The sequence below is a fragment of the Somniosus microcephalus genome, chromosome 22, assembly GCF_052327205.1.
Source record: "Somniosus microcephalus isolate GS21.2 chromosome 22, FLI_Smic_1.0, whole genome shotgun sequence".
Taxonomy (NCBI): domain Eukaryota; kingdom Metazoa; phylum Chordata; class Chondrichthyes; order Squaliformes; family Somniosidae; genus Somniosus; species Somniosus microcephalus.
This window is the reverse complement of record NC_141008.1, coordinates 11,239,000-11,255,870: the sequence shown is the minus strand read 5'-3', so window position 1 is coordinate 11,255,870 and position 16,871 is coordinate 11,239,000. Positions and strand designations below refer to the sequence as shown.

The 16,871-nt window shown below is 53.6% G+C and overlaps 1 protein-coding gene across 2 annotated transcripts in view; it reads right to left on the bottom strand.

Annotated features, from left to right (window-relative positions):
• Positions 1–16,871, bottom strand: part of LOC147102029 (calcium/calmodulin-dependent protein kinase kinase 1-like) — a 227,662-nt gene that overhangs the window by 69,974 nt on the left and 140,817 nt on the right. For both annotated transcript variants that reach the window (XM_085964177.1, XM_085964176.1), the window contains exons 6-7: positions 12,862–12,995; positions 7,848–7,884 (exon numbers count right to left, since the gene is read on the bottom strand). In XM_085964177.1, coding sequence (XP_085820303.1) covers positions 7,848–7,884; positions 12,862–12,995 — 171 coding nt within the window. The remainder of the gene's footprint in view (positions 1–7,847; positions 7,885–12,861; positions 12,996–16,871) is intronic.

Here is a 16,871-nt window from a genome sequence, read left to right as displayed (position 1 = left end):
GAGAGACCGAGGGGGAAACATCGAGAGAGGCCGAGGGGAGACATCGAGAGAGGCCGAGGGGAAACATCGAGAGAGACCGAGGAGAAACATCGAGAGAGACCGAGGGGAAACATCGAGAGAGACCGAGGGGAAACATCGAGAGAGACCGAGGGGAAACATCGAGAGAGACCGAGGGGGAAACATCGAGAGAGACCGAGGGGAAACATCGAGAGAGACCGAGGGGAAACATCGAGAGAGACCGAGGGGAAACATCGAGAGACCGAGGGGAAACATCGAGAGAGACCGAGGGGAAACATCGAGAGAGACCGAGGGGAAACATCGAGAGAGACCCGAGGGGAATCATCGAGAGAGACCGAGGGGAAACATCGAGAGAGACCGAGGGGAAACATAGAGAGAGAGAGAGGGGAAACATCGAGAGAGAGAGAGGGGAAACATCGAGAGAGACCGAGGGGGAAACATCGAGAGAGGCCGAGGGAAGACATCGAGAGAGGCCGAGGGGAAACATCGAGAGAGACCGAGGGGGAAACATCGAGAGAGACCGAGGGGAAACATCGAGAGAGACCGAGGAGAAACATCGAGAGAGACCGATGGGAAACATCGAGAGAGACCGAGGGGAAACATCGAGAGAGACCGAGGGGGAAACATCGAGAGAGACCGAGGGGAAACATCGAGAGAGACCGAGGGGAAACATCGAGAGAGACCGAGGGGAAACATCGAGAGAGACCGAGGAGAAACATCGAGAGAGACCGATGGGAAACATCGAGAGAGACCGAGGGGAAACATCGAGAGAGACCGAGGGGGAAACATCGAGAGAGACCGAGGGGAAACATCGAGAGAGACGAGGGGAAACATCGAGAGACCGAGGGGAAACATCGAGAGAGACCGAGGGGAAACATCGAGAGAGACCGAGGGGAAATATCGAGAGAGACCGAGGGGAATCATCGAGAGAGACCGAGGGCAAACATCGAGAGAGACCGAGGGGAAACATCGAGAGAGACCGAGGGGAATCATCGAGAGAGACCGAGGGGAAACATCGAGAGAGACCGAGGGGAAACATCGAGAGAGACCGAGGGGAAACATCGAGAAAGACCGAGGGGAAACATCGAGAGAGACCGAGGGGAAACATCGAGAGAGACCGAGGGGGAAACATCGAGAGAGACCGAGGGGAAACATCGAGAGAGACCGAGGGGAAACATCGAGAGAGACCGAGGGGAAACATCGAGAGAGACCGAGGGGAAACATCGAGAGAGACCGAGGGGAAACATCGAAAGATAGACCGAGGGGAAACATCGAGAGAGACCGAGGGGAAACATCGAGAGAGACCGAGGGGGAAACATCGAGAGAGACCGAGGGAAACATCGAGAGAGACCGAGGGGGAAACATCGAGAGAGACCGAGGGGAAACATCGAGAGAGACCGAGGGGAAACATCGAGAGAGACCGAGGGAAACATCGAGAGAGACCGAGGGGAAACATGGAGAGAGAGCGAGGGGAAACATCGAGCGAGACCGAGGGGAAACATCGAGAAAGATCGAGGGGAAACATCGAGAGAGATCGAGGGGAAACATCGAGAGAGACCGAGGGGGAAATATCGAGAGAGACCGAGGGGAAACATCGAGAGAGACCGAGGGGAAACATCGAGAGAGACCGAGGGGAAACATCGAGAGAGACCGAGGGGAAACATCGAGAGAGACCGAGGGGAAACATCGAGAGAGACCGAGGGGAAACATCGAGAGAGACCCAGGGGAAACATCGAGAGAGACCGAGGGGAAATATCGAGAGAGACCGAGGGGAAACATCGAGAGAGACCGAGGGGAAACATCGAGAGAGACCGAGCGGAAACATCGAGAGAGACCGAGGGGAAACATCGAGAGAGACCGAGGGGAAACATCGAGAGAGAGAGAGGGGAAACATCGAGAGAGAGAGAGGGGAAACATCGAGAGAGACCGAGGGGGAAACATCGAGAGAGACCGAGGGGAGACATCGAGAGAGGCCGAGGGGAAACATCGAGAGAGACCGAGGGGAAACATCGAGAGAGACCGAGGGGAAACATCGAGAGAGACCGAGGGGAAACATCGAGAGAGACCGAGGGGAAACATCGAGAGAGACCGAGGGGGAAACATCGAGAGAGACCGAGGGGAAACATCGAGAGAGACCGAGGGGAAACATCGAGAGAGACCGAGGGGAAACATCGAGAGACCGAGGGGAAACATCGAGAGAGACCGAGGGGAAACATCGAGAGAGACCGAGGGGAAACATCGAGAGAGACCGAGGGGGAAACATCGAGAGAGACCGAGGGGAAACATCGAGAGAGCCCGAGGGGAAACATCGAGAGAGACCGAGGGGAATCATCGAGAGAGACCGAGGGGAAACATCGAGAGAGACCGAGGGGAAACATCGAGAGAGAGAGAGGGGAAACATCGAGAGAGAGAGAGGGGAAACATCGAGAGAGACCGAGGGGGAAACATCGAGAGAGGCCGAGGGGAGACATCGAGAGAGGCCGAGGGGAAACATCGAGAGAGACCGAGGGGGAAACATCGAGAGAGACCGAGGGGAAACATCGAGAGAGACCGAGGAGAAACATCGAGAGAGACCGATGGGAAACATCGAGAGAGACCGAGGGGAAACATCGAGAGAGACCGAGGGGGAAACATCGAGAGAGACCGAGGGGAAACATCGAGAGAGACCGAGGGGAAACATCGAGAGACCGAGGGGAAACATCGAGAGAGACCGAGGGGAAACATCGAGAGAGACCGAGGGGAAATATCGAGAGAGACCGAGGGGAATCATCGAGAGAGACCGAGGGGAAACATCGAGAGAGACCGAGGGGAAACATCGAGAGAGACCGAGGGGAATCATCGAGAGAGACCGAGGGGAAACATCGAGAGAGACCGAGGGGAAACATCGAGAGAGACCGAGGGGAAACATCGAGAAAGACCGAGGGGAAACATCGAGAGAGACCGAGGGGAAACATCGAGAGAGACCGAGGGGGAAACATCGAGAGAGACCGAGGGGAAACATCGAGAGAGACCGAGGGGAAACATCGAGAGAGACCGAGGGGAAACATCGAGAGAGACCGAGGGGAAACATCGAGAGAGACCGAGGGGAAACATCGAAAGATAGACCGAGGGGAAACATCGAGAGAGACCGAGGGGAAACATCGAGAGAGACCGAGGGGGAAACATCGAGAGAGACCGAGGGAAACATCGAGAGAGACCGAGGGGAAACATCGAGAGAGACCGAGGGGAAACATCGAGAGAGACCGAGGGGAAACATCGAGAGAGACCGAGGGAAACATCGAGAGAGACCGAGGGGAAACATGGAGAGAGACCGAGGGGAAACATCGAGCGAGACCGAGGGGAAACATCGAGAAAGATCGAGGGGAAACATCGAGAGAGACCGAGGGGAAACATCGAGAGAGACCGAGGGGAAACATCGAGAGAGACCGAGGGGAAACATCGAGAGAGACCGAGGGGAAACATCGAGAGAGACCGAGGGGAAACATCGAGAGAGACCGAGGGGAAACATCGAGAGAGACCGAGGGGAAATATCGAGAGAGACCGAGGGGAAACATCGAGAGAGACCGAGGGGAAACATCGAGAGAGACCGAGCGGAAACATCGAGAGAGACCGAGGGGAAACATCGAGAGAGACCGAGGGGAAACATCGAGAGAGAGAGAGGGGAAACATCGAGAGAGAGAGAGGGGAAACATCGAGAGAGACCGAGGGGGAAACATCGAGAGAGACCGAGGGGAGACATCGAGACAGGCCGAGGGGAAACATCGAGAGAGACCGAGGGGAAACATCGAGAGAGACCGAGGGGAAACATCGAGAGAGACCGAGGGGAAACATCGAGAGAGACCGAGGGGAAACATCGAGAGAGACCGAGGGGGAAACATCGAGAGAGACCGAGGGGAAACATCGAGAGAGACCGAGGGGAAATATCGAGAGAGACCGAGGGGAAACATCGAGAGACCGAGGGGAAACATCGAGAGAGACCGAGGGGAAACATCGAGAGAGACCGAGGGGAAACATCGAGAGAGACCGAGGGGGAAACATCGAGAGAGACCGAGGGGAAACATCGAGAGAGCCCGAGGGGAAACATCGAGAGAGACCGAGGGGAATCATCGAGAGAGACCGAGGGGAAACATCGAGAGAGACCGAGGGGAAACATCGAGAGAGAGAGAGGGGAAACATCGAGAGAGAGAGAGGGGAAACATCGAGAGAGACCGAGGGGGAAACATCGAGAGAGGCCGAGGGGAGACATCGAGAGAGGCCGAGGGGAAACATCGAGAGAGACCGAGGGGGAAACATCGAGAGAGACCGAGGGGAAACATCGAGAGAGACCGAGGAGAAACATCGAGAGAGACCGATGGGAAACATCGAGAGAGACCGAGGGGAAACATCGAGAGAGACCGAGGGGGAAACATCGAGAGAGACCGAGGGGAAACATCGAGGGAGACCGAGGGGAAACATCGAGAGAGACCGAGGGGAAACATCGAGAGACCGAGGGGAAACATCGAGAGAGACCGAGGGGAAACATCGAGAGAGACCGAGGGGAAATATCGAGAGAGACCGAGGGGAATCATCGAGAGAGACCGAGGGGAAACATCGAGAGAGACCGAGGGGAAACATCGAGAGAGACCGAGGGGAATCATCGAGAGAGACCGAGGGGAAACATCGAGAGAGACCGAGGGGAAACATCGAGAGAGACCGAGGGGAAACATCGAGAGAGACCGAGGGGAAACATCGAGAGAGACCGAGGGGAAACATCGAGAGAGACCGAGGGGGAAACATCGAGAGAGACCGAGGGGAAACATCGAGAGAGACCGAGGGGAAACATCGAGAGAGACCGAGGGGAAACATCGAGAGAGACCGAGGGGAAACATCGAGAGAGACCGAGGGGAAACATCGAAAGATAGACCGAGGGGAAACATCGAGAGAGACCGAGGGGAAACATCGAGAGAGACCGAGGGGGAAACATCGAGAGAGACCGAGGGAAACATCGAGAGAGACCGAGGGGGAAACATCGAGAGAGACCGAGGGGAAACATCGAGAGAGACCGAGGGGAAACATCGAGAGAGACCGAGGGAAACATCGAGAGAGACCGAGGGGAAACATGGAGAGAGACCGAGGGGAAACATCGAGCGAGACCGAGGGGAAACATCGAGAAAGATCGAGGGGAAACATCGAGAGAGATCGAGGGGAAACATCGAGAGAGACCGAGGGGGAAACATCGAGAGAGACCGAGGGGAAACATCGAGAGAGACCGAGGGGAAACATCGAGAGAGACCGAGGGGAAACATCGAGAGAGACCGAGGGGAAACATTGAGAGAGACCGAGGGGAAACATCGAGAGAGACCGAGGGGAAACATCGAGAGAGACCGAGGGGAAACATCGACAGAGGCCGAGGGGGAAACATCGAGAGAGACCGAGGGGAAACATCGAGAGAGACCGAGGGGAAACATCGAGAGAGACCGAGGGGAAACATCGAGCGAGACCGAGGGGAAACATCGAGAGAGACCGAGGGGAAACATCGAGAGAGACCGAGGGGAAACATCGAGAGAGACCGAGGGGAAACATCGAGTGAGACCGAGGGGAAACATCGAGAGAGACCGAGGGGAAACATCGAGAGAGACCGAGGGGAAACATCGAGAGAGACCGAGGGGAAACATCGAGAGAGACCGAGGGGAAACATCGAGAGAGACCGAGGGGAAACATCGAGAGAGACCGAGGGGAAACATCGAGAGAGACCGAGGGGAAACATCGAGAGAGACCGAGGGGAAACATCGAGAGAGACCGAGCGGAAACATCGAGGGGAAACATCGAGAGAGACCGAGGGGAAACATCGAGAGAGAGAGAGGGGAAACATCGAGAGAGAGAGAGGGGAGACATCGAGAGAGACCGAGGGGGAAACATCGAGAGAGACCGAGGGGAGACATCGAGAGAGACCGAGGGGAAACATCGAGAGAGACCGGGGGGAAACATCGAGAGAGACCGAGGGGAAACATCGAGAGAGACCGAGGGGAAACATCGAGAGAGACCGAGGGGAAACATCGAGAGAGACCGAGGGGAAACATCGGGAGAGACCGAGGGGAAACATCGAGAGAGACCGAGGGGAAACATCGAGAGAGACCGAGGGGGAAACATCGAGAGAGACCGAGGGGAAACATCGAGAGAGACCGAGGGGAAACATCGAGAGAGACCGAGGGGGAAACATCGAGAGAGACCGAGGGGAACCATCGAGAGAGACCGAGGGGTAACATCGAGAGAGACCGAGGGGAAACATCGAGAGAGACCGAGGGGAAACATCGAGAGAGACCGAGGGGAAAACATCGAGAGAGACCGAGGGGGAAACATCGAGAGAGACCGAGGGGAAAACATCGAGAGAGACCGAGGGGGAAACATCGAGAGAGACCGAGGGGAAACATCGAGAGAGACCGAGGGGGATGATCGAGAGAGACCGAGGGGGAAACATCGAGAGAGACCGAGGGGGAAACATCGAGAGAGACCGAGGGGAAACATCGAGAGAGTCCGAGGGGAAACATCGAGAGAGACCGAGGGGAAACATCGAGAGAGACCGAGGGGGAAACACCGAGAGAGACCGAGGGGAAAACATCGAGAGAGACCGAGGGGGAATCATCGAGAGAGACCGAGGGGAAACATCGAGAGAGACCGAGGGGAAACATCGAGAGAGACCGAGGGGAAACATCGAGAGAGACCGAGGGGGAAACATCGAGAGAGACCGAGGGGAAACTTCGAGAGAGACCGAGGGGGAAACATCGAGAGAGACCGAGGGGAAACATCGAGAGAGACCGAGGGGAAACATCGAGAGAGACCGAGGGGGAAACATCGAGAGAGACCGAGGGGAAACATCGAGAGGGACCGAGGGGAAACATCGAGAGAGACCGAGGGGAAACATCGAGAGACCGAGGGGAAACATCGAGAGAGACCGAGGGGGAAACATCGAGAGAGATTGAGGGGAAACATCGAGAGAGACCGAGGGGAAACATCGAGAGAGACCGAGGGGGAAACATCGAGAGAGACCGAGGGGAAACATCGAGAGAGGCCGAGGGGAAACATCGAGAGAGACCGAGGGGAAACATCGAGAGAGACCGAGGGGAAACATCGAGAGAGATTGAGGGGAAACATCGAGAGAGACCGAGGGGAAACATCGAGAGAGACCGAGGGGAAACATCGAGAGAGACCGAGGGGAAACATCGAGAGAGAGAGGGGAAACATCGAGAGAGACCGAGGGGGAAACATCGAGAGAGACCGAGGGGAAACATCGAGAGAGACCGAGGGGAAACATCGAGACAGAGAGGGGAAACATCGAGAGAGACCGAGGGGGAAACATCGAGAGAGACCGAGGGGAAACATCGAGAGAGACCGAGGGGAAACATCGAGAGAGACCGAGGGGAACCATCGAGAGAGACCGAGGGGAAACATCGAGAGAGATTGAGGGGAAACATCGAGAGAGACCGAGGGGAAACATCGAGAGAGATTGAGGGGAAACATCGAGAGAGACCCAGGGGAAACATCAAGAGAGACCGAGGGGAAACATCGAGAGAGACCGAGGCAGCCCCTGTGCAGTTTCAGCTCTGGTGTTTATTTAGTTCAAAGTTGCATGTTCCTCACGATGCTCTCCCAGGGCGGCCACCCTGTAGCTAGGGGAGCTGAGCAGAATGCAGTCGCCTCACATTTCCCAGGAGGACAAGGTGTGAGAAGCAAATATCATTTTTATCAGACAATTTGAAAAACACTATTTGTTCCAAGGCAGCATTAATATGGTGTGAGTAAATGGTAATCTAAGACACTGCAGCTCGAGCTGAAGAGTGCCAATCACATACCCATGTGCAGATGGTCTTCAGCCGGGTCATCCAGAACCTGAAATATAAACGAGAGAGGGAATTCACATGAAAGAAAGAAAAAAGGAAAGGCAGACTTGCATTTCTATCGCGCCTTTCACAATCTCAGGACGTCCCAAAGTGCTTCACAGCCAATGAAGTACTATTTGAAGAGTAGTTACTGTTGTAATGTGGGAAACGCGGCAGCTAATTTGCGCACAGCAAGATCCCACAAACAGCAGTGTGATAATGAGCAGATAATCTGTTTTTTAGTTTTGTTGGTTGAGTAAATATTGCCCCAGGACACTGGGGACAACTCCCCTGCTCTTCTTCGAAATAGTGCCGTGGGATCTTTTACGTCCACCTGAGAGAGCAGACGGGGCCTCGGTTTAACGTCTCATCCGAAAGACGGCACCTCTGACAGTGTATTCAGTGCTAAAGCGTGGAGGTAAGATTCACCACACAAGCAAATTCATCAGCAGCCAAACTTGGTACAGAACCAGCACAGGACCATTATAAATAACAACAGAAAATGCTGGAAAAACTCAGCAGGTCAGGCAACATCTGTGGAGAGAAATTTGAGTTGACGTTTCGGGTCGAACCCTTCTTCAAAACTGGAAAGAAAATAAAATAAATTGAAGGCAGGGCTGCGATCGAACAAAAGAGACAATAAAAGGTATTCAAAACCAGACGAGATGGTAATAGGCCCGTGGAGACAAAAGGCAGCTGAGATTAGGTGTGAAGTGTACTGGCAGGTAAGAGACAGCTGCCAGGTGAGAGAGAGAAACAAAAGGAAAGGGCGGGGGGGGGGGAAAAGGAGGACCCAAAACAAAGGGGTGGAAAAAATTATAAGTAAAAAAGTAATAGGGCCCGAGGTTATGATCTGAAATTGTTGAACTCGATATTGAGTCCGGAAGGCTGTAAAGTGCCTTGTCGGAAGATGAGGTGCTGTTCCTCGAGTTTACGTTGAGCTTCCGTGGAACAATACAAGGGGCCAAGGACGGTGAGGTCCGAGTGGGAACGGAGCGGTGAATTAAAATGACAGGCGACCGGAAGCTCGGGGTCACCCTTATGGACTGAACGGAGGTGTTCCGCAAAGCAGTCACCCAATCTGCGTTTGGTCTCCCCAATGTAGAGGAGACCACATCGTGAGCAGCGAATACAATATACTAGATTGCAAGAAGTACAAGTAAATCGCTGTTTCACCTGGAAGGGGTGTTTGGGGCCCTGGACAGTGGGAAGGGGGGAGGTATAGGGGCAGGTGTTACATCTCCTGCGCTTGCACAGGAAGGTGCCGGGCGAAGGGGAAGGGCTGTTTGGGGTGATAGAGGAGTGGACTAGGGTGTCTCAGAGGGAGCGGTCCCTACAGAATGCTGAAAGGGGAGGGGAGGGGAAGATACGTTTGGTGGTGGGATCACTTTGGAGGTAGCGGAAATGGCAGAGGATGATCCGTTGAATGTAGAGGCTGGTGGGGTGAAAGGTGAGGACAAGGGGAACCCTATCGTGGTTCCGGGAGGGAGGGGCAGGGGTGAGGGCAGAAGTGCGGGAGATAGAACGGACATGGTCGAGGGCCGTGTTGACCACGGTAGAGGGGAATCCTCGGTTGCGGAAAAAGGAAGACATGTCGGAAGCACTGGTTTGAAGGTGGCATCGTCGGAGCAGATACGGCGGAGGTGGAGAAACTGGGAGAATGGAATAGAGTCCTTACAGGAGGCGGGGTGGGAGGAAGTGTAGTCCAGGTAGCTGTGGGAGTCAGTGGGCTTTTCGTGAATATTGGTCGATAACCTATCCCCAGAGATGGAGACGGAGAAGTCGAGGAAGGGAAGGGAAGAGTCAGAGATGGACCATGTGAAGGTGAGGGAAGGGTGGAAATTGGAGGCAAAGTGAATGAAATTGTCAAGTTCGGGGCGAGAGCAGGAAACGGCACCGATACAGTCATCAATGTATCGGAAAAAGAGGTGAGGGAGGGGACCTGAGTAGGACTGGAACAAAGATTGTTCCACATAGCCCACGAAAAGGCAGGCATAGCTAGGACCCATGCGGGTACCCATAGCAACACCTTTGATTTGGAGGAAATGAGTGTAGTTAAAGGAGAAGTTGTTCAATGCATTATAAGCAGACAGCCTGCTCTCACTCAATGTGTGGGCTGCTGGTTCACCTTTCCTCAGAAGGGAACGGCTATTGTGTTGGAAAACCCTCTCATCGAGGGCGAAAAGCTGAATTCACAGGATGGTCGGATAAGTAAAAGATACATTAGCCATCGGTTGTACAGCTCGAATTCTCTGACTCAATAGAAATATTAAATAACTTTAAAATCCATCAGTTGGAATTATAATGTGTTGACTCTCACTACAATTTTGTACTCAAGCTTATCTTATTTTTTTAACACTTCCTCTCATGACTCCAAAGGTTAATCTCGACTGCCTGCTGCAGAACATTCTAGATCAGGCCGAGGCAGTCCAGGGAATTGAGTTCCTGGTACAAGCTGAGCTAATACAGCAGCCGAGAGGCAGGAGCTTTGTCCTGGTGGGCTCGTCTCGTGCTGTCTGTCTTCCAGTCGCAAATCCGACAGGGAGCGTAAGCTTGAATGATTATATAATGCGACTGGTTGGGCTAACAGAAGGCAGCTTCAATCAGAGAGTCACTTACTGGAAACAATTTAAAGGGACCTGCAGCCGGGGGAAGGGGAGAAGTCCTTGGCGATGGCTCAGTGACAAGAGAACTGGGTGATCACCTTACTCAGGAGGGAGAGGGGTGGGAGAGCAGAATTACCTGACTGCCACTCCCCCAAATGTCTGGGCAGTTGGTGATGTTCGCCAAATGCACTTAACTATTTATTTCATCAAATTAAACCATTTTGTGTATTTGGCCATCTATTGGCATTATCATGTAAATCAGATTTAACATCCATCACCAAAGGAATCACATGAAATACACTTTAAAAATTTGGCAATTTATTGACATTGTCATGTAAACTCAGGAACTAGTTTACAATATGGCGGACAACTGATTTAGCCATTCACTCACTATTTCAGGATCAGTCTGGAATGCAAAGAAATCTCCCAGCTACTATTCTCTACTGCTAACCATTCTCTTAAACCCCTCTCCCGTCTCCTCCACTCACCTCCAGCAACAAGTTCGAGGAGCTCATGGACTTCTTTGTCTCTAAGATTGAGACCATCTGATCAGCTGCCTCTGCCACTTCCCTTCCTTCCCCTAGCGCACCGGGCCAAACTGCCTCTAAGGCTTCCCCTTGCCCTAGCCCTGAACCCACATCTTTCTCCAGTTTCTCTCCGATCTCCACTCTTGACCTCTCCTCGCTCATCTTGTCCATGAGAACCACTTCCTGCTCCCTTGACCCTATTCCCACTAAACAGCTGACCACCCAACTTCTTTTTCTGGCTCCCATGTTAGCTGACATTTTGTTAACGGTTCTCTCTCCTCAGGTATTGTCCCCCTCTCCCTCAAATCTGCCGTCATCACGCCTCTCCTCAAAAAAAACCCTTGACCCCTCCGTCCTTGCAAACTACCGCCCCATCTCCGAGCTCCTTTTCCTCTCCAAAGTCCGTGAACGAGTTGTCCCAAATCTGTACCCATCTTTCCCGCAACTCCATGTTTGAATCCTTCCAATCCAGTTTCCACCCTTGCCACAGTACCGAAACGGCTCTCAAAGTTACAAATGGCATCCTTTTTGACTGTGACAAAGGTAAACTCTCTCCTTGTCCTTCTCGACCTGTCTGCAGCCTTTGACACGGTTGACCACTCCATCCTCCTCCAACGCCTCTCCACCATTGTCCAGCTGGGTGGGACTGCACTCGCCTGGTTCCATTCTTAACTATCTAATCGTAGCCAGAGAATCACCTGCAACGGCTTCTCTTCCAGCTCCCGCATCGTTACCTCTGGGGTCCCCCAAGGATCTATCCTTGGCCCCTCCTATTTCTCATCTACATGTTTCCCCTTGGCAACATCATGTATGCTGACGACACCCAGCTCTACCTCAGCACCACTTCTCTCGACCCCTCCACGGTCTCTAAATTGTCAGACTGCTTGTCAGACATCCAGTACTGGATGAGCAGAAATTTTCTCCAATTAAATATTGGGAAGACCGAAGCCATTGTCTTCAGGCCCTGCCATAAACTCCGTTCCCTAGCCACTGACTCCTTCCCTCTCCTTAGCATCTGTCTGAGGCTGAACCAAACTGTTCGCAACCTTGGTGTCATATTTGACCCTGAAATGAGCTTCCAACCACATATTCACAGCATAACTTAGACCGCCTATTTTCACCTCCGTAACATTGCCCGTCTCCGCCCTTGCCTCAGCTCATCTGCTGCTGAAACCCTCATCCATGCCTTTGTTACCTCTAGACTTGACTATTCCAACGCACTCCTGGCGGGTCTCCCACGTTCTACCCTAAGTCAACTTGAGGTCATCCAAAACTCGGCTGCCCGTGTCCTAACTCGCACCAAGTCCCGTTCACCCATCACCCCTGTGCTCGCTGACCTAGATTGGCTCCCGGTTAAGCAACGCCTTGATTTCAAAATTCTCATCCTTGTTTTCAAATCTCTCCATGGCCTCGCCCCTCCCTATCTCTGTAATCTCGTCCATGCCCCACAAGCCCCCCCGAGATACCTGTGTTCCTCAAATTCTGCCCTCTTGAGCTTCCCTGATTATAATCGTTCAACCATTGGTGGCCGTGCCTTCTATTGCCTAGGCCCTAAGCTCTGGAATTCCCTGCCTAAACCTCTCCGCCACTCTTTCCTCCTTTAAGACGCTCCTTAAAACCTACCTCTTTGATCAAGCTTTTGGTCACCTGCCCTAATTTCTCCTTATGTGGCTGGGTGTCAACATTTTTGGCTTATAACACTCCTGTGAAACGCCTTGGGATGTTTGACTATGTTAAAGGCGCTATATAAATACAAGTTGTTGTTGTTGTAGTTTAGACATGCACTGTGCTTGGTATGAAAATAAAAATGTTGCCTTGATTCGTTGCTCAAAGGTTGATGACTAACCAACTCACCTCTACCAGCTTGACAATGTTGGGATGGTCAAGTTTCTTCAGTATGGCTATCTCCTGGTAGACCCTCTCCAGGGGCGCCGGGGCTTTTGACTGTTCTCCGGATGGGGGCTTCGATCCCCTAGGAGGAGGACGGCCTGAGACACAGAGCAAGGAGGCATCATCATTTTGAATGAAAGCAATGATCTTATTGAGCATCCTTCAACACAGGGTACCTCAGATCCAGCCCAGAAATAATACAGGGGGTAGATGGCGTTTGACGGTTGTGCAATACAATGAAACCAATTTGGAAGGCCTCTCATGTATGTGAACAATGGGTTTCATTTTGCAAAGCTGTGCTCTCAGCACGGGGTCTGACTTGACAGGAGTGCAAAGGTCAACAGGCCTGATTCACAGTGCTCCTGATAGGCTGAAGTTTCAGGTATGACCCTTCTACTTAATTCTGTTAATGGACGCTCTGCTCCCCCCCCAAAAAAAAATATTAACCCAACTCTCCTCTCCAGATGCTGACTGACCTGCTGGGCATTTCCATCATTTTCTGTTCTTATCAGCTTGTTTCCAATCCAAGGATGATGATGTATTTAAATTCTGAAGTGAATGAGGATTGTGGCATAAAGGACAGAGAGTTCATTGAATTATACAGGTCAATCGTCCTGACCTCACACCAGCCCCGCCACCCCCCCCCACATCCCCCAGGCTCCAGCACTGGACAAGAGCAATGCACTCAAAGCCCACCCTGAGCAGTGGCCGATTGGGAGCATAGCCTGTGGCTACCGCCGCTCAGGCCTCCCGTCTGGCAGGGCCTAGCACTGGAAAACAGGGGAGGAAAATGGAGTGCAGCTGTGGGCCTGGGGCATAGGGTACCCCCCACCCCATGCCCAGTGAGAATAGGGTGCGTGGGAGTTCAAATGGAAGCAGTGTCCTGTCCTCTGCTTTGGCGCCGGTCAGTATTTTAACTCCTGGTTTTCGGGAGGCGTGTGAAGTCCTCACTCCAGGCAGGCGAGGGCCTCATTAAAACACATAAATTGGGGTCTGATGATGTAAATCAGGCCCTGTCGCCATTTTATTGCGGTTGTGCATTTGCCGGCCTGGCCAAGAACCCCGGGCGGGAGCCGAGGAGCAGCAGGCCTCGGCAGGGCCCAGAAGCCAAGTGATTTTAATCTTCTAAAGGGTTTCCTGGTGAGCCAGCTGATGCAGGAGTGCTCCTCCGGGCCCCGCAAGGAAACCGTGGGCCTCTCCTGCACCTGCTTCTCTCCCCCTCCCCAATCCTACTGCAGGTCACCAGCGAGGGCCTCCTTCCGCACTCACTCTGCTCCCGACCATCCGCCTCCGTGTCCTTCTTGCCGCGTTCAGGCGAGAGTTGGGCCTGGAGTATGGTAATGAGGTCCGGAAGTTAAAATGGTCCGAGACTCACGTTGGCGAATCAGAGCGAGCCAACTGCTGACTTCTCACCCCAAGTAAAAATCAACGTTCCTGTGTCTGGAAACTCCATGGCCGTCACAACAGGAAATCGAGGTGAAGGGCAGGTACGTCCTCTCCCACTTCAGTTACATATGTGGGATGGGCCTGTATCTATTGCAGACACAGACCCACATCCATGTCCACATATGCAACCCCAGAAGCCCCAAATATTGTGGGGCAACATAAAGGGAGTGGAGCCCCTTCCTGACCTTTGCACTCAAGCATTCCCTGGGGAAAGGTCTACAGAATCAGAGCTCATGGAATTCTCATGGTATAAAAACCGGCGCGAGCACCGAGGCCCGACCAGTTCGGACCAGGGAGCAGTGAGGCGGAGCCCGGTATAAAAACCGGCGCGAGCACCGAGGCCCGACCAGTTCGGACCAGGGAGCAGCGAGGCGAGGAGTGCGGTATAAAAACCAACGCGAGCACCGAGGCCCGACCAGTTCAGACCAGGGAGCAGTGAGGCGGAGCCCGGTATAAAAACCGGCACGAGCATCGAGGCCCGACCAACTCAGCAGCAGGGAGAGAGGTAAAAAGTAATCAGAGTGTGACATCACCAGGGAGCAGGTAAGTGATTGGTTGGTGAGTATTTCTCTTTTTTAAACTTTAACTCTGTGGTTTATAGTTGCTAGGGTCTTTCTGGTGTAGTGGGGACTGTTGGTAAACCATACAAGCGCCTTAGAGTTTATCTTTAATTGGTGATAGTGAATTAATTTAAATTAATTAAAGGGTAAGTCATGCCAGGAGAGCCCAGCCCCGTGTTATGCTCCTCTTGCTCTATGTGGGAATTCAGGGACACTGCCGGTGTCCCTGATGACCACGTGGGCCAGAAATGCATCCAGCTGCGGCTACTAGCAGACCGCATTGCGGCGCTGGTGCTGTGGATGGATGGGCTTTGGAGCATTCACGAGGCTGAGAGGGTCGTGGATAACACGTTTGATGAGGCGGTCACACCGCAGGTAAGGGCTGCACAGGCAGAAGGGAAATGGGTGACCATCAGGCAGAGCAGTAGAGGCAGGCAGGTAGTGCAGGGGACCCCTGTGGCCGTCCCCCTCTCAAACAGGTATACCGATTTGGATACTGTTGAGGGGGATGACTTACCAGAGGAAGGCAGCAGCAGCCAGCTTCCCGGCACCAGGGGTGCTTCTGCTGCTCAGGAAGGGAGGAAAAAGAGTGGGAGAGCAATAGTGGTAGGGGATTCTATTGTAAGGGGAACAGATAGACGTTTCTGTGGCCGTAGACGTGACTCCAGGATGGTTTGTTGCCTCCCTGGTGCCAGGGTCAAGGGTGTCACTGAACAGCTGCAGGGCATTCTGAAGGGGGAGGGTGAACAGTCAGAGGTCGTGGTTCACATTGGGACCAATGACATGGGTAGGAAGAGGGATGAGGTCCTGCAGCAAGAATTTAGGGAGCTAGGTAGCAGATTAAAGAGCAGGACCTCAAAGGTTGTAATCTCTGGATTACTCCCGGTGCCACGTGCTAGTGAGTATAGGAATAGGAGGATAGAGCAGATGAATGCGTGGCTAAAGAGTTGGTGCAGGAGGGAGGGCTTTAGTTTCCTGGATCACTGGGCCTGCTTCTGGAGAAGGTGGGACTTGTACAAGTCGGACAGGTTGCAGATGAACCAGAGCGGGACAAATATCCTTGCGGGGAGGTTTGCTAGCACTGTTCGGGGAGCTTAAACTAAAATGGCAGGGGGTTGGGAACCTGAGCAGGGAGACAGAGGAAAGGGAAACAGGGATAAAAGCAAAAGATAGGAAGGAGAAAAACAAAAGTGGCAGTCAGAGAAATCAACGGTTTAAATCAAACGTGGCCACAGTAAATTATAATTCTAATAGGTCTAAGAGCGTTAAAAAACAAGCCTGAAGGCTTTGGCCTAGAAATTCAGTTGCTTGCGCCACCAGTTTGCGCCCAAAGAGGCCACTCAGAGGCTTTAGCGCCACTGGCCACAACCACCACGATATTTAGCGGGGCGCTAATGGCGGCGTTAGCCTGTAGCGCTGCGCCGCCACCGATGACATCATCGGTGTGCGCAGCGCCCCGCTACTGCCCCAACCGCCATATTAGGTCGCGCCCGCCTCTTCCGTGCCGGCCGCAAATAGTAACCGGTACACAGGGGCCAACCTGTGGCGGTAGTGGCGCGAGTTAAGGTGGAGGTGCGGCCGGCCGCTTTTTCGGCGGCCGCCTGCCCGCACCTCCGTCCCCGGCCTCCTACACCCCCCCCCGCGGCATTGCCGGCTGTTTCCCGAGAGCCCGGCACTTCTCCTTGGTGCCGGGCTCATTTGCCGGCACTCGCGAGTGGGGATCGCGCTGTTGCAGCCACCTCCCCCTTAACAGTGGGAGGAAGGCCTGCAGTACCGCAGCATGCCGTGCCACAGCGGGTGGCACTGCGGCACTTTGCGCGCCGATATTCAGTTTCAGCGCCCCAAGCGGGGCGCGGGAAGCCTCGTTTAGCGGCCGGCTTCCATTTGGGGCACAGAAACTGAATATCCTGATGGCGCAAGTGGCTCCGCGCGCAGCGGTAATTCCGGCGCCCAGGCGAGCTTGGCGCC